Below are 21603 nucleotides of genomic sequence, written 5' to 3'. Positions count from 1 at the left end.
GAGCTTGGGTGTCTGCAACGTGTAGGCAGAGGATGTGCTTGGCTCTGACATGCCAGGTCTGCAGCATCTCTGCAGTGCTGATAATCCCCATAAGCCCTCTTGGGTTGGTGGCTGGGTGACACCACATCTGCTGTGAGTTCTAATCCTGGCACAACTTGATTTTTGGTTTTCCAAGAACAGAACCAGTCTGATCAACCTCTGGTGTCAGTGGGTTGGGGGCACATTGGCAAACACAAACCAGCATGGTCCTCCAGGCCAGCAGAGGAGCCGTGCCAAGGCTGGAAGCTGTGAATTTCACTGTGGCTCTGATTTGCAGGTCTTTTACTGAATTTCTGTGTTAGCCTCTTTATTTTCCAAAATCATAGAATCACAGAATGGTTTAGGTTGGAAGGGACCCTAAAGATCATCTAGTTCCAACCCTCCCTGAATGGGCAGGAACACCTTCCACTAGACAGGTTTGCTCAAGGCACCATCCAACCCAACATTTTCAAGGATGGGGCATCCACAGCGTCTCTGGGCAAAATCACGAGGTTCATTTAACAATTGTGACACCGAAGTACTAGCAGTGACATTTACTGCAGCCTTAGTTTTTATGTTTTGCAAAAGATTCACATACTGAGGGTAGACTTGATTTTGCTTTTCCTTGTCTCTTCTTCCAGGATTTCTTCTCGTTTCTCCCGAACCCTGGGGTGACGGTGTGGATAGTGGAAAACGTTTATCCGTGAACCGGCCGCTGTGCAGGTCCAGTCTGAAATACTAAAGAAAGAAAGAGATAGTAAAATCCTGGAGGGTTTTAGTTTGGGTGGGAAGGGCGCGTTGGGACTGGCAGTCACCACTAGATGGCAGGGGCCTCCAGGCTTTGGGAACGGGCCCTCCTGGCAGGGCGGATGCTGCTGAGCTGCTTTGCCGGTGCTGTCGCTTTATTTATTTATGTTTGTTTGTTTATTTATTTAATAGTAATTCTGCTGTTATTTAGTGGGTTTGGGAAGGACAAGGGCAGCTCCTTGTAGGATTTGAGCGGGCTTCCTGTTTGTTTGGCTGTATGCTGCGTGCCAAAAAAGCTGTGGGAACGCATGGAGCCTAGTGTCTAGGGGCACTTGTGCATTGCTTTACTTTGTAAAGAACAGTGACCTCCAAACTATCTGCTTCAAGAAGGGAGGTCTCAGAAATGCCAAGAGAGGTCTGCTTGTCTTAACTCATCGTCATGCTTCTCACAGTTTCACTGCAGAGATGTGAGGTGAAATTCCATCCCATCAAAGCTGGTCTAAATCCTGCTAGTTACTGAGCAGGTAAAACAAGGGCTCATGATCAGCTTACTTTAAAACCTTCTCCCAAAGTCTAATATTAGTATTAGTCCACTAGGAGTCTAATATTAATATAAAATATAATATTAATAGCACAATATTAATATTAGACTTGGGGACAGGAGCCTGTGTAACATTTTCCTCCATTAAAGACCAAAATCCTTGAGAAAAGCTAGGGGATAGAGATATAGTGGGAGCCTTGTTGAGTTACACTGCTGATGACTGTATTCAGGCTAAGGGAGGAGGAAGCACTTTCTTGCACATGACTTTGGAGAAACCTGTTTTCCCCTTATTGAGGGAAAACATTTATTACGCAAGACTTACAGTGAGTCTCCATTAGCAAATCTAGCATTTAAACTTAGAGGGTTGCTGGCATTAAAAACAAATAACTTTTTTTTTTTTCCAGTCTGTGTGGCTTGCCAGGGAAATTCAGTCTTATTCCAGCTGTGCAGGTGTGTGCCTGAGGAGTCTTCATCTGCTGTTTGGGTCTGGAAGGCTGCTGCTCTGGTGTTAGTGATCTCTAGTGCTTGTGAGACTGTCGAAGTCAAAACTGAGATGAAATGCTGTGATTAAAAATTGGGCTGTCTGTAACACCCTAGCAGGGCTGAGGGTGGCACTGGCTCTTACACCACTCCTCTGCCTGGCAGCAGGCAGCTCCATGGGGAGCACAAATGCCACTGGAAAGGAGGTGCTTGCCAATGCTCTGGACCACTGCAGCTGTGGCCACCCACCTGTCCTGCAGGAGCTTGGACAGGAGGAAGAAGCCTCTGCCCTGTGGCCAGCAGGAGGAACAGCTGAAGCCAACCTTTGGTATGTGTGGTGTTCAAGTGCTAAAAAAGACAGGGCTTCTATTTTTCTCTTGTCCAGACTCCAACCCAAGGCTGACTAGCCAGGATCCATATACAAAACCAGGAAATACTTTAGTCATGCTGTATTTTCTCCCTTCTCCAAGACCCTTGCTCTCAGTTCATGTTAGGTGAGATATGCTCCTCATCAACACTTTAACCAGGACTGGAGGGTGCTTCAAAAGTAATTGTGATGGACAGCAGGGTGAGCCTCTTCTAGAGAAAGGAAGAAAGTGTGCAAGGATGAGGGGAGTGTGGGGCCAGTGGTTTCAGTGCATGCTTCCCTCTCTGGGAAGGACACACAACAGACTAAGGACACTGAAGGTACAGGTACATGACAGGAGCAGCGTCTTTTCTAGGATTGCCAAGCACTTCAGTGGTGGCTGCAGCAACAGATTTCTTGGTTGTCCCATATGTAGATAAACACTTCACACAGTAGGTAATGAAAACCTGCAATCTGCCACAGGATGTCACAAAGATAAGGTTATGAACCTGCAGATACCAGCTAATGGATACTTCCATGGGCAAATCCCAAGTTCATAGGCTAATGAGAGGTTTAGTCAGTGCGGTGTTTCCTAACTTCCAACATCCAATGATTGTGAGCACTAGAGAGAGTTGGCTTGTGAATGTACCCTAAGCAGACCCACATGCCCCTTCAGAAATAGAATATGGGGCTGTGTTCTCCATGGCCTGACCCACCTGGAAGTTCTTACTTTCTTCGATGTTGTCAGGCTGATAGCTAGAAATGCTCAGAGAACAAAACCAACGGAATACACACACATCCCCTCACCTAAAAAGTCTCCAAAGTTGAGAATAAAGAAAACCCTTCCTTTGTTTCATGAACAGCTGTCATGTTTACTGCTATGAACAGTCAGTAAGAAGCCAGCACTCAGTGCAGCACATGGGAGGAGATGGCAGCCTTTCCTGCCCAGGATGCCCTGCACACTGAGCAGGACCAGCAGAGCTCAGAGCTGGGCTCTGCCTCTGGGCTTTGAGCTGCAGCCAGCAGGTGTGAGACTGACCCACCCTCCTGTACCTGATTTCACCTGTGTAAGGAAGCTGTGAAGAGGTAATTAGTTCCTACTTGTGCAAAAGGTATTATTGGTTCTTTACCTAAAGTGCAAGGGCTAGAGACAAATCAGGCCTGGTGGACTCCCTGCTGTGCATGTGGAGTGAGCTCTAAAAATAGATATCAGCTGGTGATGGAGCCACAGCTGTGGCTTTTGTGTGCCTGTGGAAAAGCAGCATGGCTGAGGAACAGAGCCTGCTTAAATGGCCTCCTAGCTGCTAGTCATACAATGTCCTCCTGGGAAGCCATGGATGCATTCATGTAGGAAGCATTGAATTTCTCTTTTCTACTTGATTGGTTGTTTTATAGGATGAGAAACTGAGCAATGATCAGAGGGCATGGAAATTTTATGCTCTGTTGCCTTGCCTGGAAGTAGAGGTTGGCATTTTCTGCTGAAGTTATTACTTGTGAATAACTTATATGGATTAGATGGGTTGCTCCAAAGATTTTGATTTGCTGTAGAAGAGATGCCACAGGCTCCTGTGTCTGTCTATTATGGGAATTTTAGCAGAAAAAGTTAACTGTAGCAGAGCTCCTCTGATAAGTAGCTGATGAGCTGTAATGGCTCCATATGAAATATATGAATTATGGGATTTCCCCCTGTGCTAGAACAGCCTGAGGCAGAATCACTTGCTGCAAAACTGCTCAGTGGCAGGGGTCTGGATTATATGGTAATACTGGTATCCTGTGCTGGCCTCCAAGTGGGTGCTTTTGTTTTATCCAATAATGTGTTGTTGATTGGTGGGGCAGAAGTAGCTTAGGAGTATCTTGACACTTCTCCGTCTGGTTAACAGCTAATGAGCACAGTGCCTAAATACCTGACTCTTTATTCCTGTGCTGCCAGCTGCCACTGCAGGTTGCTGCCTAGGCAGTGCCTGGTGTGTACAAGGCTTTGCTTGTGTCATTAGATACAGCATTGACAATAAGCTCTTTAGAAGGTGTTCTTTTTCTAAAATATCATGAAGAGGAAAACAAAAATGTGAAAACTCTTTCATCTGGATGTACATACTCACCATGTAAGGTACTTACTGTTAGCAGTTGTGTTATCTTCAATCCCATATGAGGAAAAAACCAGACAAAAATGAGGGAAAAACCAGATGAGGCATATGTGCTGGTAGTGGAGAAGCAGTCAGAGCAAATGAAAAAAGACTTTCACAAAACATTTTGAACTAGAAGAAGAAAGGAAATTCACTTTGTCAGAAAATAGTTTTGAAACCAACACTTCAAAACTAAGAGTTGTTCTGTCATTTGACTCTCCTTTAGCCTCTCTTGGTGATTCAGCCCTTGCTGTGCCCAAGGCCACTTAACCTGGCATCTGGTGCATGTTCTCCCTGGAAATGAGTGTCTGAAACTGCTTGTTACACTTTTCCAGCAAGGCAGAGATATATGCAGGATTACTTATGGAGGGGAGCTAAACCTCACCTATCAACCACCTCTGTGACCTTAAGGAAATCTGCCTTATTTTCCTCTTCTTCTGTGTTTCTCTGCTCTGGTACAAGGAAGAACAACCTAACCCAGGAATCCTTCAGGCTGGGAGCTCCTAAACAAGGAACTCTGTAACCACCTGGACTTTGCACTGCTACAAATGCAGAGCTGGCAAGAAAACTGCTGGGAGAGTGGAGGCACAGAGGTGTGAGCTACCTGTGTGTCCAGCTTTTCCCCCATCTGGCACAGAGCATGTTTTATTTGATGGGGCTTCAGAGCCAGGGCTGATTGCAAAGCCTGGAGGCTGTCTGAGGGCAGGGGGAGGTGGCAGGACTGGGGGTACTCAGGTTGGATGTGGGTTGTGACATTTGCTGCCTCAGGCTCCAGGAGTGCCCTGACTTGCTGAATCCTCGGGTGCTTTGATGGTACCAATACCAGCTTCAGGCTTGGTGGGCCAGAGGAAGTCCATGAATTTCTAGAGTGTTTTAGTGTTCAGGCTGTGACTTGAGCTGTGTATGTGGCCCCACCAAGTTTCAGGAGGCAGGTCTCCAGGTGGTGTTCATCAGCCTCAAAATTTAGGAGGGTATGATGTGTTCATTTGCACCTGAGCTGCTTGTCTCAGGTGCCCTTGAGGACCTAAGAAGATGGAGCCCAGAGAGGATTTATCTCATCCTAAAGTAGATTTAATCATATAGATCGGGCTCTAGTCAAGTTTAAAGGGGACTCTGATGATATTTCCCATGCAAATGTCTTTAGGTGGGCAGAATGAATTGCATCTGTGGTGTCTCACACTGAGAGCAGATACAGGCTGATCCAAACTGAGGCATTTCTGAACATCACTGCCCCATGGAGAGAAAAGGAGGGAGTGAGGAAGAAGCTTTCTCATTTGTGTATCTTGGTGTCTTCAGCAGCTCTACTTCTTGATGGAGCCAGTGGTTCTGTGTGCTGCCTGCATTCAAGGGACCTGTGCATTTCCACCTTAACTTCTCAGTGAGCAAAGGCAACTCCACCTGCTGCTGTTTCAGGGTGGAATGAGGTGTCCTGTGCAGTGCAGCTCTGCTCTGGCAATGTCCATTTGGTCATTGTAGCAATTCCCATGAAAGTGGTACAGGTTTCCAGCAGGGCTGTTGTGCGTATTCCTTTAGTACATCTGCGAGTGGACAAGCGAAAGCCATGTCTAGAGCAGTGGGGCCTGAAAAGTAACTGCAGGTCAAGCACTGCAGAATGCACATGCTCGTTCATCAAAAATTAATTTCTCTTTGAAATGCCTCATGAAGAAAAGCCAGGTAAGTTAACTTCTCCCCTTCTGGAATGCAAGTTAATTACAGGTACCTGTTTCCAGCTCAAGTCACCTCCTGAGATAAAAGGCTTTTGGGTGGGCTGCTCCTAACATCCTGCATAAAAACAAAGCATAGGGTGAAAAAACAGTAGAAGTCTATCTTTTCTTTTTCATGTTCATGGCCACTCACCCTTGTGGCTTTTTGTCTTTGAGCTTGACTGAGAATAAAGGAGGACTTGGATCACTGCATGGCAAAATGCCCTGGGGTCCTCTAACTGCACAAAAAGTTTTAATATTTACTTTGATTCCTTTCTGTAGGAAAATTTAAAGCCGGAGCAGGCTTTTCTTTTTCTTTTCCTGTCCTCTGCTCTCCTCCTCCAGATTTTTCTGCTTGTCCTTCACCGTAACCTTCATTTAACCATGGTTAAGTCTGCCTTCATATAAATAGCAGATGCTTCTGGGACATTGTTACTGTGTTTTCCTGGTTGGCAATGGTTTGGGCAGCCCTGGCTGCAGTGTTGAGCAAGATAAAGCTGGCTAAGTAGGAAGCTGTGAAGGGCCTCTTGAATTTGGTTTCCTGCAGCTTTACATCAATGAAAGGGCTCTGATCACTTTTTCTGTAATTAAGGGAAATTACACGGAATGAGGAAAAAAAGTCCTCCTGATCTCAGAGGACAACTCCTCCCACTCAGCAACAGGGTTTTTGCATCCCCCTTGGCTGACAGGAGCCGATACTCCGTGGGCGCGAGCCTGCACGGAACCAGGGAATTTTGATTTTTGCCCGGCCTTATGGAATGTGAAACCCTCCGGGAGCCCGCTGCGGGCGGGGGCGGCAGCTGCTGTTCCTGCCGCAAAGCCGAGGCAGCGCGGAGCGATGAGCTGAGCTTCGTGAATCTCCTGGAGACCCGAGACTTCGTGCTCCCCGCTCCTGGTTTTACCACAGTCAGCCCGGCGTGTTGAATTGCTGCGTGTATCCTTTCCCTTGGTGTGCAGCAGAGAAAAGGAAACCCTTGTCAGGGCGCTGGTGGGGATGCCGAGGCCACTGGAGCTGGCAGTGCTCCTTGGGCACCTGTTTCCCGGGCACTGGGCTTCGCTCTCAGCAGGGACTCGGAGGACTCATGGAGATGGACAGGCCAATAGCAACAAAGTGAATTCCCGTGAGGAGCAGTGACTCGGTGGGCTTTGCTTGTGGGGGCCTAGCGCCAGAAGTTAAACCTGGAGAGTTGCAGAAAGAGGAAAGCAAACTGCAGCTCGATTGTGGGTTGAGCCAAGCCTGATACTGTCTGCTGAAAAGACAAAACTGAAGCACAAACTGCTGTGAGGAGGTTACTACTGCAAATTAAACCCCAGGAGAGATGGAAAAGTGATCTTCTACTCAGCACTGTCTCTCTGAGCATTTCAGTCTCTCCTGTTCAGCAATCCACACATCTGAGAGCAAAGACTGTTTCCACAGAGACAAGGGTTTCTAAGGAGGCACAAAGAGCTTTGCCCATGGGATGGGCAACTACTGCTTTTCTGCTGCCCTGAGAGGCTGAAGAGGAGGCCTCTACAGCTGTGTGCATGCCCAGATTGTGCCCTGAAATTTTGACCTGAAACTATCCCTGTTGGTCCTTTGCTCTGGGAAGCCACCCTTAAGTGGTCCTAGCCACTGACCTGGAAGGTGGGGGGATGAAGAGCACCCTGATCTGAACCTGTGGAGGGCTGTGAGCCCTTGGCACAAGAGCTCTCTGCAGTCCCTTGGAGGAGAGAGGCCTGAGGCCAAAAAGACTCTCCCCAGACATAAGCAACCTTCCGGGGTCATGGTGACAAAGTGAACCACCCCCAGCATGCCGTGTTTCTACATGGTAATACCCTGTACCCAGTTGGCTAATTGGTTTCTACCCCACCCCCTGCCTTTCCCATAAAAAGCCCCTGTTTCTGCCCATGACGAGGGAGTTTTTGTCTCTGGCCTTCCCTTCACAGGGGCTGCTGGACAATAAAAGCTACCTCTGTGGAATTGCCAAGCAAGGCTCCTGTCTCTCTGTCCCCAAGTTTGCCTTGGGTGATTTCACAAGGAGCTGAATCACAAGAGCTGGAATCACTTGTAGCACAGAAGTTGCTACGCTTGCTGCCAGGGAGGCCTGCCACTGCCCCTGGATGAGTTGTTCTTTGCAGGACGCTCTCTCTAGGAAGGTTGTGGCACACCGGTGCTGACCAGCATCGGACCCCCTGCGATATGAACCCAGCAGCTTCCCAGGAGCTCAAATCAATGCCCTGGGGAGGTGTCTTTTCCAAGGTCAGGCAGCTGACTGGCTATTTCCTACCCTGCATAACTCACTGGCGCTGAAGGCTAAATATTTGGGTTTTGAATGGAGAATGATGTACTTGGGTTTCCTAAATGATCCCAACAGCTGGCAATACGTCCAGCACAGTCAGGCATTGCTCATGATGTGAACTCCACTCCAAATTTAGCTCTAATTTAATCAAAGTAAAATTGTCTCTGGGCAGTACATCAGAGGGAAAATTAAGTAGTACAAGTTACTAAGAGCCTGTGCTACCCCTCATGCAACCTCCCAGGAAGCTGAACATCATTCCTGCTCTCTCTGAAGTCAACAGGTTTTTAATAGGGCTGGATTAGATATTTTTCCTGCTGCTGTTCAGTTTATGCAGGTACTCTCAAGCCTGGGATTCAATGCCCTCTTCTATCCAGAAGAATCTCTGGGAAGGATGTTGCAGTACTACATACAACTGTAGCTTTACTGTGATGTTGAAAAGCCACAGAGCTATATCCAGACTCCTAGACAGATAAAGTTGCTGTTGTAGGTGGAATTTGGGTGCCGGTAACAAAAATAAATTATTTTTAAAAAGACCCCAAATCTACATTATCTATACAGTCCATCTCTGAGATGGGAAAACCTTCTAGCAGAAAAAGGGCTCCATTGATTTAAGACATGCACATGCAGCCTTTGAAACTGCCAGTATAACAGGCTAAGATGAAATGAACAGGCATCTTTTGGAGTAGGAAGGAACGCTTTGTGTCATCTCTTGGGACTGGCATGACCCTGCCTTTGCCCGGGAAATGTTTCTGTCTAAATGTCAACTAAAGCTGTGGACAGCGTGAGAGGAGAAATGGCAAGGGAAGGTTAAGAGCTACCTTTGGAGAAAATCCCATGAGCTTCTAAAGCCTTTAGGTTGAGATTGAAGCATGTTAAGGTAGAGCAGGCAGCCTGGAAGTGGAGGTTCAATAAGGAAAAGCTGGATTTGGATCTGAAAAGCTACAGATGCTTGGCTTGTAGGCAGAGGGAAGGTGTCACTGGTGTGACAACACTCTGAAGAGCTGATGATAGGTGTGGGGGGGACACTTCTGAAACACAGCGCAGATGTTCATGTCAGAGAGTGCCAAAAGCTCCAGGACCTAGAAGTTACGGAGGATGTGAAGATGCTGGGGTGTACTCTGGCATCAGGCAATGGTGTGGGAAGTGGGTGTCCTTCACCCATGTTGCCTGTGCTGGAAGAGCAGGCAGCGGATCTGCCAAGGCTGCAGCGGTGCATGGCTATGGAAAAGGCAGGAGCTGCACAACCCTGGTTTGCAAGAAATGGCAGAGGTAGCAGCAGGGGGTTGTGAAGTATGAATTATGTCCTGTGTCATTATGAATTGGTAACTTCTCTAAAATCTGCTCATTTCAAGGATGGCTTTTGCCTCTTTCTCCCTTGCTCATCATTCTGGAAGAGGAAGGAAGCATTTTTCTAATTAACATGAAATAATAATTACTTAATGTATGGAGTAAAGAGCCATGTGTGTTCTGCATTTGCCACTAGCCTGAGGCAGAGTTTTTTCCACACTGGACAGGAGACAGTCATTTCACATTGGCCATCAACTTGGTTGCCAAACAACAGCAGTTTCTTGACAACTGCATGGGGACATTGTGGCTCAGGGAGGGGAAAAAAGAGTCTCTGGTTTCTATTCTGAACTATTTTGTTTGTCCAGTCCCTTCTCTGTTGTTGACCTTTTTAAATTTAGCAGGGGAGCAAAATGGAGCACTCTCTGGAAGGAGCCCTGCATCCCCAGCTGTCCCCTTGCAAAGGACATGGTGAGCCAAACCAAGAACTTTGCTCCCAAGGTTTTCATTGCTCTTAGGCTTCATGGCAGAAATGTCTTTCATTAGCAGCCAAAAACTGGTGCAAGGACAGTGCCAGCCCTGGGCTTTCTCTCTCTCCTCCCTGCACTGCTGGGTGTTTGACAGGAGATTGGGCAGTGAGTGCCTTGGCAGCAGTGAAATGTGAAAGTAACTTTTGGGAAAGACTTTTTGATCTTTAAACCCATTGGGTTGCTTCAGATGGAACTCACACCCACATAATGCTCAACCTGGCATGCGGTAGAAGAGGGGTACTGTTATCACTGGGCTGCAGGGCAAGGTACCTGCACTGAGCCAAATTGCTTTTCCAGTTCCTGTGTGGATCATGGCTTCACCAGTAAGTGCTGGAGAGGGAGAGCAGGCCAGAAAGGGTGGAAGGCACATCTGTGTCCTGCAACCCCACCTTACTGTGGGATCCTGTTGAGAGGAACTGCCCCACTCTCACCTGAAGGACCATTGTCGGTGTTAGGATGAGGTGGTTCAGGATGCAACTTAAACAGCAGGAATACACACAAGGAATGGGGCAGGACTGTGGCTCAGTGTACTGTAGGCTCTGACAGTTGTATTTTGGACTTGTTAGCTTGCGTAGCTGAGTTGGATAAATGCTTCACCTGCTGCTTCTGGACAGGCAGGGAAACTGTCTGTCCCTTCCTCTTAAACCCCCAAGTTCTCATTTCACACTATAAGCACTAACCAGTGAAAAGATGGAAAGTTAATTCCTCATCTTAGAATGGCTTTGATTGTATTAGCAAGCAGCAAAATTGCCCTTTAATATGCTTAGAAGACTCTGAAAACAAGAAAAAATTAGACCAAGTTTCCTTTTTTATATAAAAAAAGCTAGTAATTTTAATTGTTTCAAAATGATTCTCTACAAGATAACAAACTGTAATACAGGGTTGCAATAAAGGTTCTCCTTTGGAAACCACGAACTATCAACATAACCACTACACTTAGAAACACATTTTCACTTTCTAAGAATATACAGTGAAAAAAGTGGACAAGGAAATGCAAAAGAATCCCAAACAACAACAGTACAAAACAGGTTCACGTAGATTGCTTTTCTGGCAGCTGGTTATAGGTTACAAAATCATAACTGCCCTTTCAGAATGTTACACCAGGCCGAGCCTTGGAGCCCATCCTGAGCCAGCTGGGGTTGTGCTGGCTTCCACTGACCTTCCAGGAATGTTCTGCACTCTGGAATGTTATGGTAGCGAACAGCGGTCTTCGCTCTAAGACAATCCATTAAGGCTGCAGGATTTCATACACTGCTGAAACAGTTCTGTTACCTAAGACAAAAAATCCCATTTTAATAAGGCACATGTTTGGCTACAAAATGGGAAAGTCTGGAGTTAGGCAGAAGTGCCTGTTTTCCAGGTGCTACTGATCTCACAACCATGTAGTTGCCAGAGATCTGGCAAATGCTCTGAACACATTCATGTGGGACCACCTTGAATTAATAAGGACAGTAGTGTTTCTGCTTTAAAAATGCCAGAATCACCTGGAATTTTCCTGAGCTACTGCTCTCTTTGAAGCACAGCTTTTAGGCTGGGGACCACAGGCAAATGGTGTTCTGTGACTTATTTTTAGGGGGTTCACAGAAGGCAATGATGACAAATAAGCTGATATGGATTTTGGAGCGACCAGCATACATGAAATTTCTAGAGGAGCCTAACACTCTGCTAACAGTTTTTAAGGGTCTACATTGAAAATTACTAGGTGGGAGTGTGTGTGCTTATTGATGGAACGGTCCCATTAAAACAGGATGTCATTTTTGGCAACAACAGTGTAGTGCAGAAAGGACCAGTACCTACGCAACAGAATTCCAGAAAAAAAGCCCAGTAGTTGAATGGAAGTCAGAATTGCAACAGATGCAATTAATTCCCAATTACATGTCCTAGAAAATTAAGTGCTATTCTTCATTAAATTGTGTGTATGATATAGAGATGTTTAAATATCTGTTATTTCAAATTAAGCTCTTTTCTTTCCATACGAAATACAATTTGTATGTTAATCCTTCTGAAAGGGATTGGTATTTTGAAACACTGCTCATCCACAGCCTCAAAGATGAGCCCAATGGATCCTGGGATGCCCTCAGGATAACTCTGAGTCCATAAACAATAAGGCTTTCAAGCCTGACTGTTAAAATTAAATTGCCAATGCAAGGACATACAAAGTAAACATGTATGAAATTACATTGCTGGGAATCCATCCATGGTTTTGAAATCCCATGTTGCACAGTTATTAGAAACAGCGAAATCTGAATGCCAAAAGATATTAAATATATACAATTCTGCCTTCCTCCTTAGAAGGTCCGGTTTCTTACATGGCCTAAAAATGCTTTTCTCCCAAATGCTGTATGCCTTGATTGATGTGTTGCTCATTGCAGCTGTGCATCTATGTTGGTCAGAACGACCAAATGTTTTACACAACAAAGTAACATCAAGAGGAGTTGAGCTTCACAGAATTAACCTATAGAAAGTAATTTCTAAGAAGGGAATGGAGTTCTATGAGAACCATTACACTTGCTTCATGGATTGCTACAAGTAGGTTTCACAACCAAGCCCATGCACCAGCATCAAGATGGAATGAAACAAAAAGAGTGCAGCATCCAGTTAACAAATATGCTGAGGAAACAGGCTGTATATACAAAAGATATGCACTGTTCACCTGACATATAATTTTTAAGGTGCTTAATTGATGTTTTAGGGAAGGTAGCAACATATACATATATGCTGTGTATACAAATCTAAATGTGTATAAGAAACATAATACAGAACCAGAAAATATTCCCAGATCCCTGATTTAATTAGACTCTCTAATGCATAAGAATGTATTTAAAATATTTAATACAAAATATCTAGAAAATGATAACATTTACATAAAAATAGCTCCAGTTTGTCTGCTCTTCTGCTTTGCTGCTCACGGATTGGATTCTGCTAGGTATCACATGGATGCCATTTGGACCAGTGAGAGTTTGAACAACTGTGCGTGATGAGAGAGCTCTGTTACTCGGTCCACCATCTTCTGCAGGGCTGCAGCGCTGGGGTAACTCAAGGCAGCTGCCTTGGTGGCCAGAACAACGCTCTTCAGCAGTTCACACAGCTGGTTGCTGGAGTTCATCACTTTGTTGCACATGCCCTGAGTCATCATTTGCCTCGCGAGCGTGTCCCCAATGAACACAAGTTTGTGAGCGCTCAGAATGATGAACTTGCTGTGTGCCACAAAGATCCGGGGGGGCTGAGAAGAGTTGACACAACTGAAAAAGGCATCAATGGCGTTTAGGAGGGAGTTGAAGTGAGTCTCACACTGGTCGGAGTAGAACAAAAGCAGGCGGCTGTCGTGGGAGGTCTGGAGGTCTTGTGGAGGCTTCCATTTGGAGATGTCGTTCTCTACTGGCTTTGTGATCTCTTGCTCCAGGCGTTGAAACTGATTGATCTGAAAGGAAAAACAAAAGCTCTCTTCAGCGAGTATTCTTGTAAGATGTTATGTATTACAATTTCACTTCATGCCTCGGGACACCCCTGGGTATCCTATGTTGACCTTATGCTAAGTAAAAAGGATCAAGTGCTTTGATTACCATAAATCCAAACATGCAGAGTTCAGAAGGGAGAAACACCTAAAATATTTTATTTGCATTAAAAAAACCCAACAACCCAAACTCCTGAATTTACAGGCTGTTGCTCATTTGGAGTATTCTGAAATCACAAGTGAGAGAGATGAACTTAAGTGCCAATGACTCCTACACAATCTTTAAAAAGCTGTCATCTCTGTGGGATTTTGAGATGAAAACCCTTTAACTCTCACCTCCTCATTGCTTGTACAATTTTCTGCCATACGATACGGCAACAACATATTGAAGAATTAATATGAGGAAAAAGTGACAGCCCTTGATCTTGTGACCTACTTTTTTAGCACTAAAAATGACGTTCAGCACAATATGAGCTGATGGTGTTGATGTTCACTGAGGAGCTGTGCAGGTGGCACATGTATTCAGTACGGTCCAGTGATTAAGGCCCTGGATGGTGGGCCAGGAAAGCCAAGTTCTCAAGCTGGCTTTGTGACTGACCTGCTGTGAGACATCACAGAAGCTCACTTCTCTTCCGTGGTAAGCTTTTAGAGTTTTTAAACTCTTTGCATTTTATTATCTGTATCCTTAGTGCACTGCTAAGACAAGGGCCCCTCCTGCTCTATTTGACCAGTGCTCCTTACGTGTGAGGAACACTGCATTTCAGGGTGATTATACACCCGGGAGAACATACCTGATGGTGCTCTAGCTCCATTTTGCTCTGCTTGATAATATTTTCTTTCTCCAGAAGCTCCTTCTGTTGCCTTTCAAATTCTTCTTTACCCTGTTTTGCATAACGTAAGAGACTGTGTTAAATCAAAACTGCTCCTGAGCTAAATGACAACTACAGGTCAAGAAAGAGGCTGCTTTGTATTGCCTTTCTCACTGGTAGTGCACCACCAAGAGTACAGAAAATGCAAGGATAGTGTGGCAGAGCAAAAGGCTATATCCCTATCACATATGCAACAGTCCTGTTTGAGAGGAAGTAATCACCCTGGTGAAATTACTCTCAAATATGCATTAGCGCGACAATCAATTGCTACTTCCCCACAAGCAGCTTCTACAAAAGCCACAGACAATTCCTACATGTCCTTGTGCAGAACAAGGTGTTGGGTTTACCGACCTGCAGGTGAACATAATCGTAGTCATCCATCCAGCTCTTTTCCGAGACTTCACTGGTGGCATTGTAAGGGTGCTGGCCTTTACTCAGGAGCAGGGGAAGGGAGCTGCAGTGGGTCTGTGCTTTTTCTCCGTGACGCTGCATCTGAGGACTGTCGTAGACACAGTCAGGAGTGTTCATTATATTCTCTGGTACGGTTTTGAAACGGGAGCTGGCCAGAGCCTGTTTGAAGAGCAGCTCTGCGTTGACACTGATAGTAGTGGTCAGCTGCTTGGCATCGTCCGGGACTGTCCTTGCCACCATAACAAACCGATCCAGGTCATCGCACTTGTTCTGCACTCTGTTGACAGCCAGGACATTCAAAGACCAGCTGTAGCTGTTCAAGTCATGACTGGTTTGGGTAAGGATCTGGTGGGAGTCCTCCAGCCTTTGCACCTCCCTCCTCATTTTGTTGAGGAGGCTGAACTCGGACAGGCACGAAGCATTGGCTGCTGATCCTTTGGCAAACTGGAGGTACTCCAACAGTGACTGCTCTACCTTATCCACAGCAGCGTGAATTTCATTGATGTGCTTCTCCATATATCCATAGGACCGCCAGTCTGGTGTAATGAAGGCTGTGAGGTGATTGACAGCTGTCTCCACCATCTGCTGGAGGTGATAAAGCCTCTCTATAGCAGTGTCTGGATCAAGGATTAGTCTTTTGTCCTGTGCAGTTGATGATGAATGAGAAGAGTCTTTTGATGTCGTTGAAGATGTGGACATGTTACTCCTCGTGCTTCCTGTGCTGGAGAAAGACAACCTATTCATCCCATCAGTCACATCCTGTAAGCCTTTATTGTCTTGGAGGACTTGTGGGGGAACATCATAGACACCTTCTCTTCCTTCTGCGATGAGACTTTCACTGAGTCCTGTCTGTTGTCCTGGGAATGCAGTTCCTCTTGGGGTATCATAAACATCTTTTTCAGGTGCAATTTGCTGTCCAAGAAATTGGTTTTGATGGTTCACAGGGATGTCATAAACACTCTGTGTCTGTGGCATTCCACCTGGCAATAACAGGCTCTCAGGAGAAAATCTATTAAGTTCTTTTCCAGTTGCTTTGGTGATGGGAGGAGGAATATCATATACTCCTTCTTGTCTTACACTGTGGCCCACTGGAGATGAAAAATCCTGCAAGTTTTCCCTCAGGGCTGTATCATCTTGGCATGCAGATGGAGGTGCAGCATAGACCTGAATCACAGAACCGAAAACATGAAACCCTTGACTAGAATAGCAGAATATTTTACATCTTCCATATGGCCTATAAAATGCTGGGATGGAAGATCTGCTATTGACTTTCAAAGAGTCAGCTCCCTATCCTGAGTTTGACTGAGAGTCAGTTTTAATATCTCGCTTTTTATCACTCATCTTGATGCAAATTCTCATAAGCAGAAAAATCCAAAAAGGCAGCATGCTGCCACAAAGATAATGTAGGTCTAATTACCAGTTTATAGTTCATAACCTTAATTTTGATGCAGTGCTTCACTTTACCGGTTTTAAGAGTTTAAAAACCTAAGGAAATCTTTGAAGTACTAAATCTCCTTTTCCTTCAGGATCATACATGAACCCTTGTTTGAACATGTCTTTGGTCAGACACGAAAATACAGGATCTTGTGGAAACAGAGTAATACTTACCCCTTTGGCAAGTGGTATGTCATACACTCCTAAAGCTTTTGCTTCTCCCGTGGGAACTGGAAGTGCAGGCCCCTTAACCGATGTGGGGGGAATGTCATATATCTGAAGAAAGAATAAACTGATTACAGAAACAAGTCACCTCATGGAAACCTCTGCTATCAGATGAGTTTTCCTAGTTTCTGTGTCTCCTCTCAAAAAGTCTGAACATGACCAGAGCTCTTCAAGTTTTTTTCATATGGGAGAATGTTTTGGATTTGCCCAGAATTTTGGACAGTTAGGAGGAAATGCACTTTGCTAGGTCTCCTTTGGGCAATTGTGTGGACAGCAGGCTGGAGAAATGAAGTCACAGCTGACTTCCATCCTGAGAGGTAAATCAGGGTCAGTCTATTACAGATACCTCTTGGGGTGAACAGGGGAGCACACGTGACCAGAACTGATCACACCCTTACATCCAGGTTGGGTGAGTTCCAGGTCCTGCAACCATCCACTCCACATGTCTGTGGTCCTGGGGACTGACTGCTAAGGGTTTCCCCCAGAACAAACATACATTTCAAGCTCGTGGTGCAGTCAATAGGTGGTGAAAACAACTCCCTGCATAGCAGCTGTTCATCTAGGCGATAATTTTACCCTTACTGAGTGAATTACTGTCAACTATGCAACAACAAAGTACGGGGAAAAAAATGTTCCCAGGCAGCAAGTTTCTTCTGTTTAGATATACTCTTTGATCAAAACAGAAAGAACAAATGGGACTTTTGCCTTTGGTGTGCTGCCAAATCTCAGTCAACATCAAATAAAACTTTGAAATACGTCTGTGATCTGTGAATAAGCCATGGCATCTAATTAAAACATATTTTCTCTCTGAAATGAGAGAACCTGCCTTGCTCATAAAAGTCTGGTAGAAATTCATCACCTTTTGTGCCCTGTTCGCACTTTTGTTGGTACCTACCCCTTGGAGAGGGCGAACAGGGGGGATATCGTAGGCATCCTTCTGGTGTTTGGAAGGGAATTCATAAACATAACCTTGTCCTGACCGGACTGGTGTTATTACCTGTGGATGAAAGAAAAAGAGGAAATGTTAAGTCTCTGAGGATCTTAGAATGTTCTTCCTGTAACTGCACAGGGTATAAACAATCCACTCCTGTTAACATTCATGCTTCATTGGCAATGTTAGTAACACCACTCTGCATACCCTTCTGAGAGCTGAACACCCTAAAATGAGTGTTAGTAGCTACAAATGCACCATCTTTTCTTTCCAGACCAGCCCTGACATGACTGTTTGCTAGTGCTCTACACTGTCTTCTATTTCTCAAGCACAGATTCTCCAGCCCATCTGAGAGCTCAGTCCCTTCTTCCCACTGACTTCCCATTAGCACAGACCACATGAGGTGATGGCTACACCACCCACTCGCTGAGATCAGGGCTGTGTGTACACTGATCCTGCTAGGTGTGAGTGTCCCCACTCGTTGTCAGAGGCTTAAAATATTATGTTTAGGCTCTGGGAGTCTATGCCTTTGCTTGTAGAGGTATTTCCCACCTCCAGCAGGACTCCTTGTGTTACTGCGCTCCATAGCACAGCATCCTGGAGAACTGAATGTGAGTTGTGGCTAGGGAAATTCTTTACATAGAAGTGCTATGCTTAAGCCTTCCAAAGCAGGACGTTCAATTTATGCTGTCTCTGCTTGGTTTCTCTAAGAGATGGGAAATGTCAAACCATTCTTGAAGTATATCATGCAATCACAGCCTCTGAAAAACAAGAAAGCTTAGAATTCACATTTTTTGACATTTTGTAAACCATTAACTATCATAATGACTACAAATAAAATTCGGTGAAAAAGAAATGCCTTAAGTCTTGGACAGCATCTGCACAGCAGAATTTCAGTGCAGTGTGGTATAAAAGAGATGTTACCTAACCCCAAAAGAGAGCTGGGTTTGTAGTGGAAATGCTGACATCCTAACCTCTGCTGGTGCTATTTAGCTCTAAGAAAAACGTTTAAACACTGCAACCCAAAGGCACAAAATGGCAAATTACATAGGCTCGTATAAGATGTGGCTTTGTACTCAGCTAGGGAAAATTTTGTACCAGAGCTACCTAACCATCCCTAGAACTGGATGTAAGACATAACAACATTTCTTGCTCAAATGGTCAGTAAAGATCCTGTGGCAGATTTTGCTGAAAGGAATCCTTGCATCCTGGCCAGATTTCACAGTGAGTTTTTCTTGACAGAGGTCTTCAGAGAAAGTCCCTCATGCCAACCCCCTAGCTCTTCTCTGCTATGTTAACAACACAGGCTTTCCTTCTTTTCACTTTCCCAGATTTGGCTGTGTAGTCTCTGCCCCTGTACCATGAAATAATCACTGGATTACCCTGCCCTGACTGCATGGGCCTTGGGGGAAGGAGGAAGTCACGCCTGGCAGACGGGGAAGACCATGGGTTTTGCAACTGCTTTTCTTTGAATTAGCATCTGAAGACAGGAACTGGAAGCGATACAGTCTCCAGAGCGCTGCGTATGAGAGAACTCCCGCTCCGTTGGGTGTGAGGCTAATAGGCCTTATGTACATATGAGGTTTTTTTAAAAAGAATCTAAAAAAAAACATTAATGACAGGCCATTCCTGTTCCACAGAGTCACCTACTGCATTGCAAAAGGTATCTACAGGTAAAACTTTCAAGGAAGTTCTTTCTGAAGTAACTGGAAGCTTCCCATAATGGGTCACTCCAGATAGTATCTCTCCCAGGCCACTCTCATGTAATACTGGGATTATTCTGTTTGCCAGAGAAAATTCTAACTTGTATCAACATCACTTCTTCATGCTTTTTCTGCCAGTGAGGGCTAGTGATCAGACTAGAATAGTTTGCCATGTATATTTTGCATCCTTTTCCCAGCTGTGTGCTGCCAGTCAAATGCTTTCTACCCAAATGAAGAACAGAAATATTTGGTTTTAAGCAATGTTTACTCAGAGGTTCCTTTCAAGGGCTCCAAAATTACAACCATGGAGTTGCCTCAATGAGTCATTTGGTGTTTTAAAGGGATCCTCTGGGAGAACTGACAATGTACAGTAAAAACAAAGGGCTGTTTCCTGGAGCCCATCTCCACCAGCCCTTCTGCTTCTGTGAACACTGTGGCATTAGGCTGCTTGCTAATATGCTGGGAAACTGCTTGACCATCCCAGAGAAAAGAAACAGCAGGGTGTTCATGGTGGGCAGCCAGAGGCCCCACGCAGTGCTGGAAGCAGGAGGAATGATGTGCTGCTGCAGTTTGACTCTGCTTCACCTGCTGCTTGTTGCCTAGATGGACAAAGCAGGACTCAGGCTGTGTCAGACTCCAAAAAGGCAGATAGTGGTCGTTCAGTGTGAAATTTTTATAACCCCTTGCTCAGTTTTGTTCTACACCAGAAGCTGAATGACTAAACTCCTTCAGGACTGAAGACACCACCACTCCCTTCTTGCTCAGAGAATTAATCTCCATGAGCAAAGTCACAGGCCTCTAATATAAAAAAGAGCGTTGATCCAAGCAGCACAGGTAATAAGGCACAGAATCACAGAAGGCTGGAAAAGACCTTTAAGATCATTTGGTCCAACCATAAACCCAGCACTGCCAAGTCCACCACTAAGCCATCTCCCTAAGCACACACAAGTAAACCCACTTGCTCTTCTTACAGGTAAACATGGTATTTTGCTTTTGTAACAAGAAGCCCTGGTCACAAAGCAGATGATATCCTCACACCATGGAGCCTGGAACTTACATGGAAGAGAAGCTTGCTCATACCCAGTACTTGCAGAGAGAGTCTCCCCCACTCTGCATACAGGAGTTTCATGCAACTGCAGTTACTCTTGTAGCTCATCTTTAGAGGCCTTTCCCATTTTTCAAAAAATCCTGACATACCAGATGCTGTATGGAAGATTTACAGTACTACAAGGCCACTGGTTTTATTTATTATGCTGTGATACAATCCTAAAAAGCTACACTAAAGCTAGATGGGCCACATGAAGGAAGCCAGTTTCACTCAGCACTGCAGGACTTTTTGTATCATCTAGACACTTTTGTGCTTTCCCAGACCCAAAGCAGTGGTCAAGCAGGGTAACGCCTTTATTTGGTTGAAACAAAACCCTGCTCTGGGTGTGTCTAGCTTTTGTCAAAGAAAGTGAGAGGTTAAAGCACAAAACGCTTGATTCTGGGTATTCATGAGTTCAGTCTGCCTGCAAGTGCAACCGTGGACAGAAGACCTGAGACGTCTGCAGGGCTGTGTTTAGCAGTGCACTCTACTTAAGGTAGCATTTATTTTCCAAATAAAAATGCATCAGATGCTTTTATGTCTGCTCCTCTTTAGGCTTTTAAAAGAGTTATATGAGAGGCAGAAAATAAGACTTTAAGAAACCCAGCGACAACCAAGGTTTGCTGATAACATGAAAGACAGCTTTTTTCTCCCAGTGACTCGGGTGTATTTTCGTGTGTGGAGGATTATTATCCAGTAACAACACGTTATGAGCAATTTCACAACGAAATCCCCTGCAGATGGTAATCTGGTCTGTACCAAGTACAAGAATGTTTCCTGTTGTACCTCCACTCCTCTTTCCTTCCAACACTTTTCATTAAGCTAAATATGCCTCTGGACTGCTTATTCCTGGTCAATTCAGAACAGAAGCAGCTCGTCGCCAAAGCTTGAGTAAACATTTTGTTACAGTAGTTAAAAGAATGCCCACACTACTTGACTAAGGCAAATGTGGGGCATTTGTTCTTACTCTCATGACCTCACATGGGACATCAGGACATGGCATTGTCCTGCTTCTTCTGTATGAGGAAGAGAGGGGTAGCTGGGCAGATGAAGAAAGAAAGATACCAAACCCAGTCAGAAGTAACTTTTGATTTTGGATATTCACCCATAAATATATTAAATTAACTTGATGCTTCTGAATGGGAAGCTCAGCCCTCCCAATGCATTGTTGAACAATTTTTTATGGTTTTATTTTTGACGGTAGTTTACTTTCGAAGATGACTTCAGAAGGAAGGAGATGACTGTAAAGGAAATGTTCCCCCTCTCCCACTTCTAGAACAGGGATAGCAGCCCTGTCTGGCACTCAAGAATTTATTTTCTAATAAATGTCATTGAACTTTATACCTCACGAGGATTATTTTTCCTTTTACCTCTTCTCTTTTAAGAATGCCTGTGGTCATCCAAGTATAAAAAAAACCCCTGCATTTCAAACCAGCAA

At 45.0% G+C, this 21603-nt stretch overlaps 1 protein-coding gene and 1 long non-coding RNA gene across 5 annotated transcripts in view; one reads left to right on the top strand and one right to left on the bottom strand.

The window, feature by feature from the left end:
* The first annotated feature begins 1713 nt into the window (after positions 1–1713).
* Positions 1714–20703, top strand: LOC125328511. The gene is made up of 2 exons (XR_007204747.1): positions 1714–3479; positions 18707–20703. It is a non-coding gene; the product is annotated as an uncharacterized LOC125328511 (long non-coding RNA).
* Positions 10855–21603, bottom strand: part of NEDD9 (neural precursor cell expressed, developmentally down-regulated 9) — a 103099-nt gene continuing 92350 nt past the window's right edge. For all 4 annotated transcript variants that reach the window (XM_048309248.1, XM_048309239.1, XM_048309255.1 and 1 more), the window contains 5 exons: positions 17340–17441; positions 16394–16495; positions 14726–15949; positions 14297–14386; positions 10855–13472 (listed from right to left, as the gene is read on the bottom strand). In XM_048309248.1, the coding sequence (XP_048165205.1) occupies positions 12981–13472; positions 14297–14386; positions 14726–15949; positions 16394–16495; positions 17340–17441 (2010 nt within the window). In that variant the 3' untranslated portion in view covers positions 10855–12980. The remainder of the gene's footprint in view (positions 13473–14296; positions 14387–14725; positions 15950–16393; positions 16496–17339; positions 17442–21603) is intronic.

This window comes from Corvus hawaiiensis, chromosome 1, assembly GCF_020740725.1.
Source record: "Corvus hawaiiensis isolate bCorHaw1 chromosome 1, bCorHaw1.pri.cur, whole genome shotgun sequence".
In the NCBI taxonomy this organism is placed as follows: domain Eukaryota; kingdom Metazoa; phylum Chordata; class Aves; order Passeriformes; family Corvidae; genus Corvus; species Corvus hawaiiensis.
Note: the sequence above shows the minus strand (reverse complement) of the source record. Positions and strands in the feature narration are given on the sequence as shown.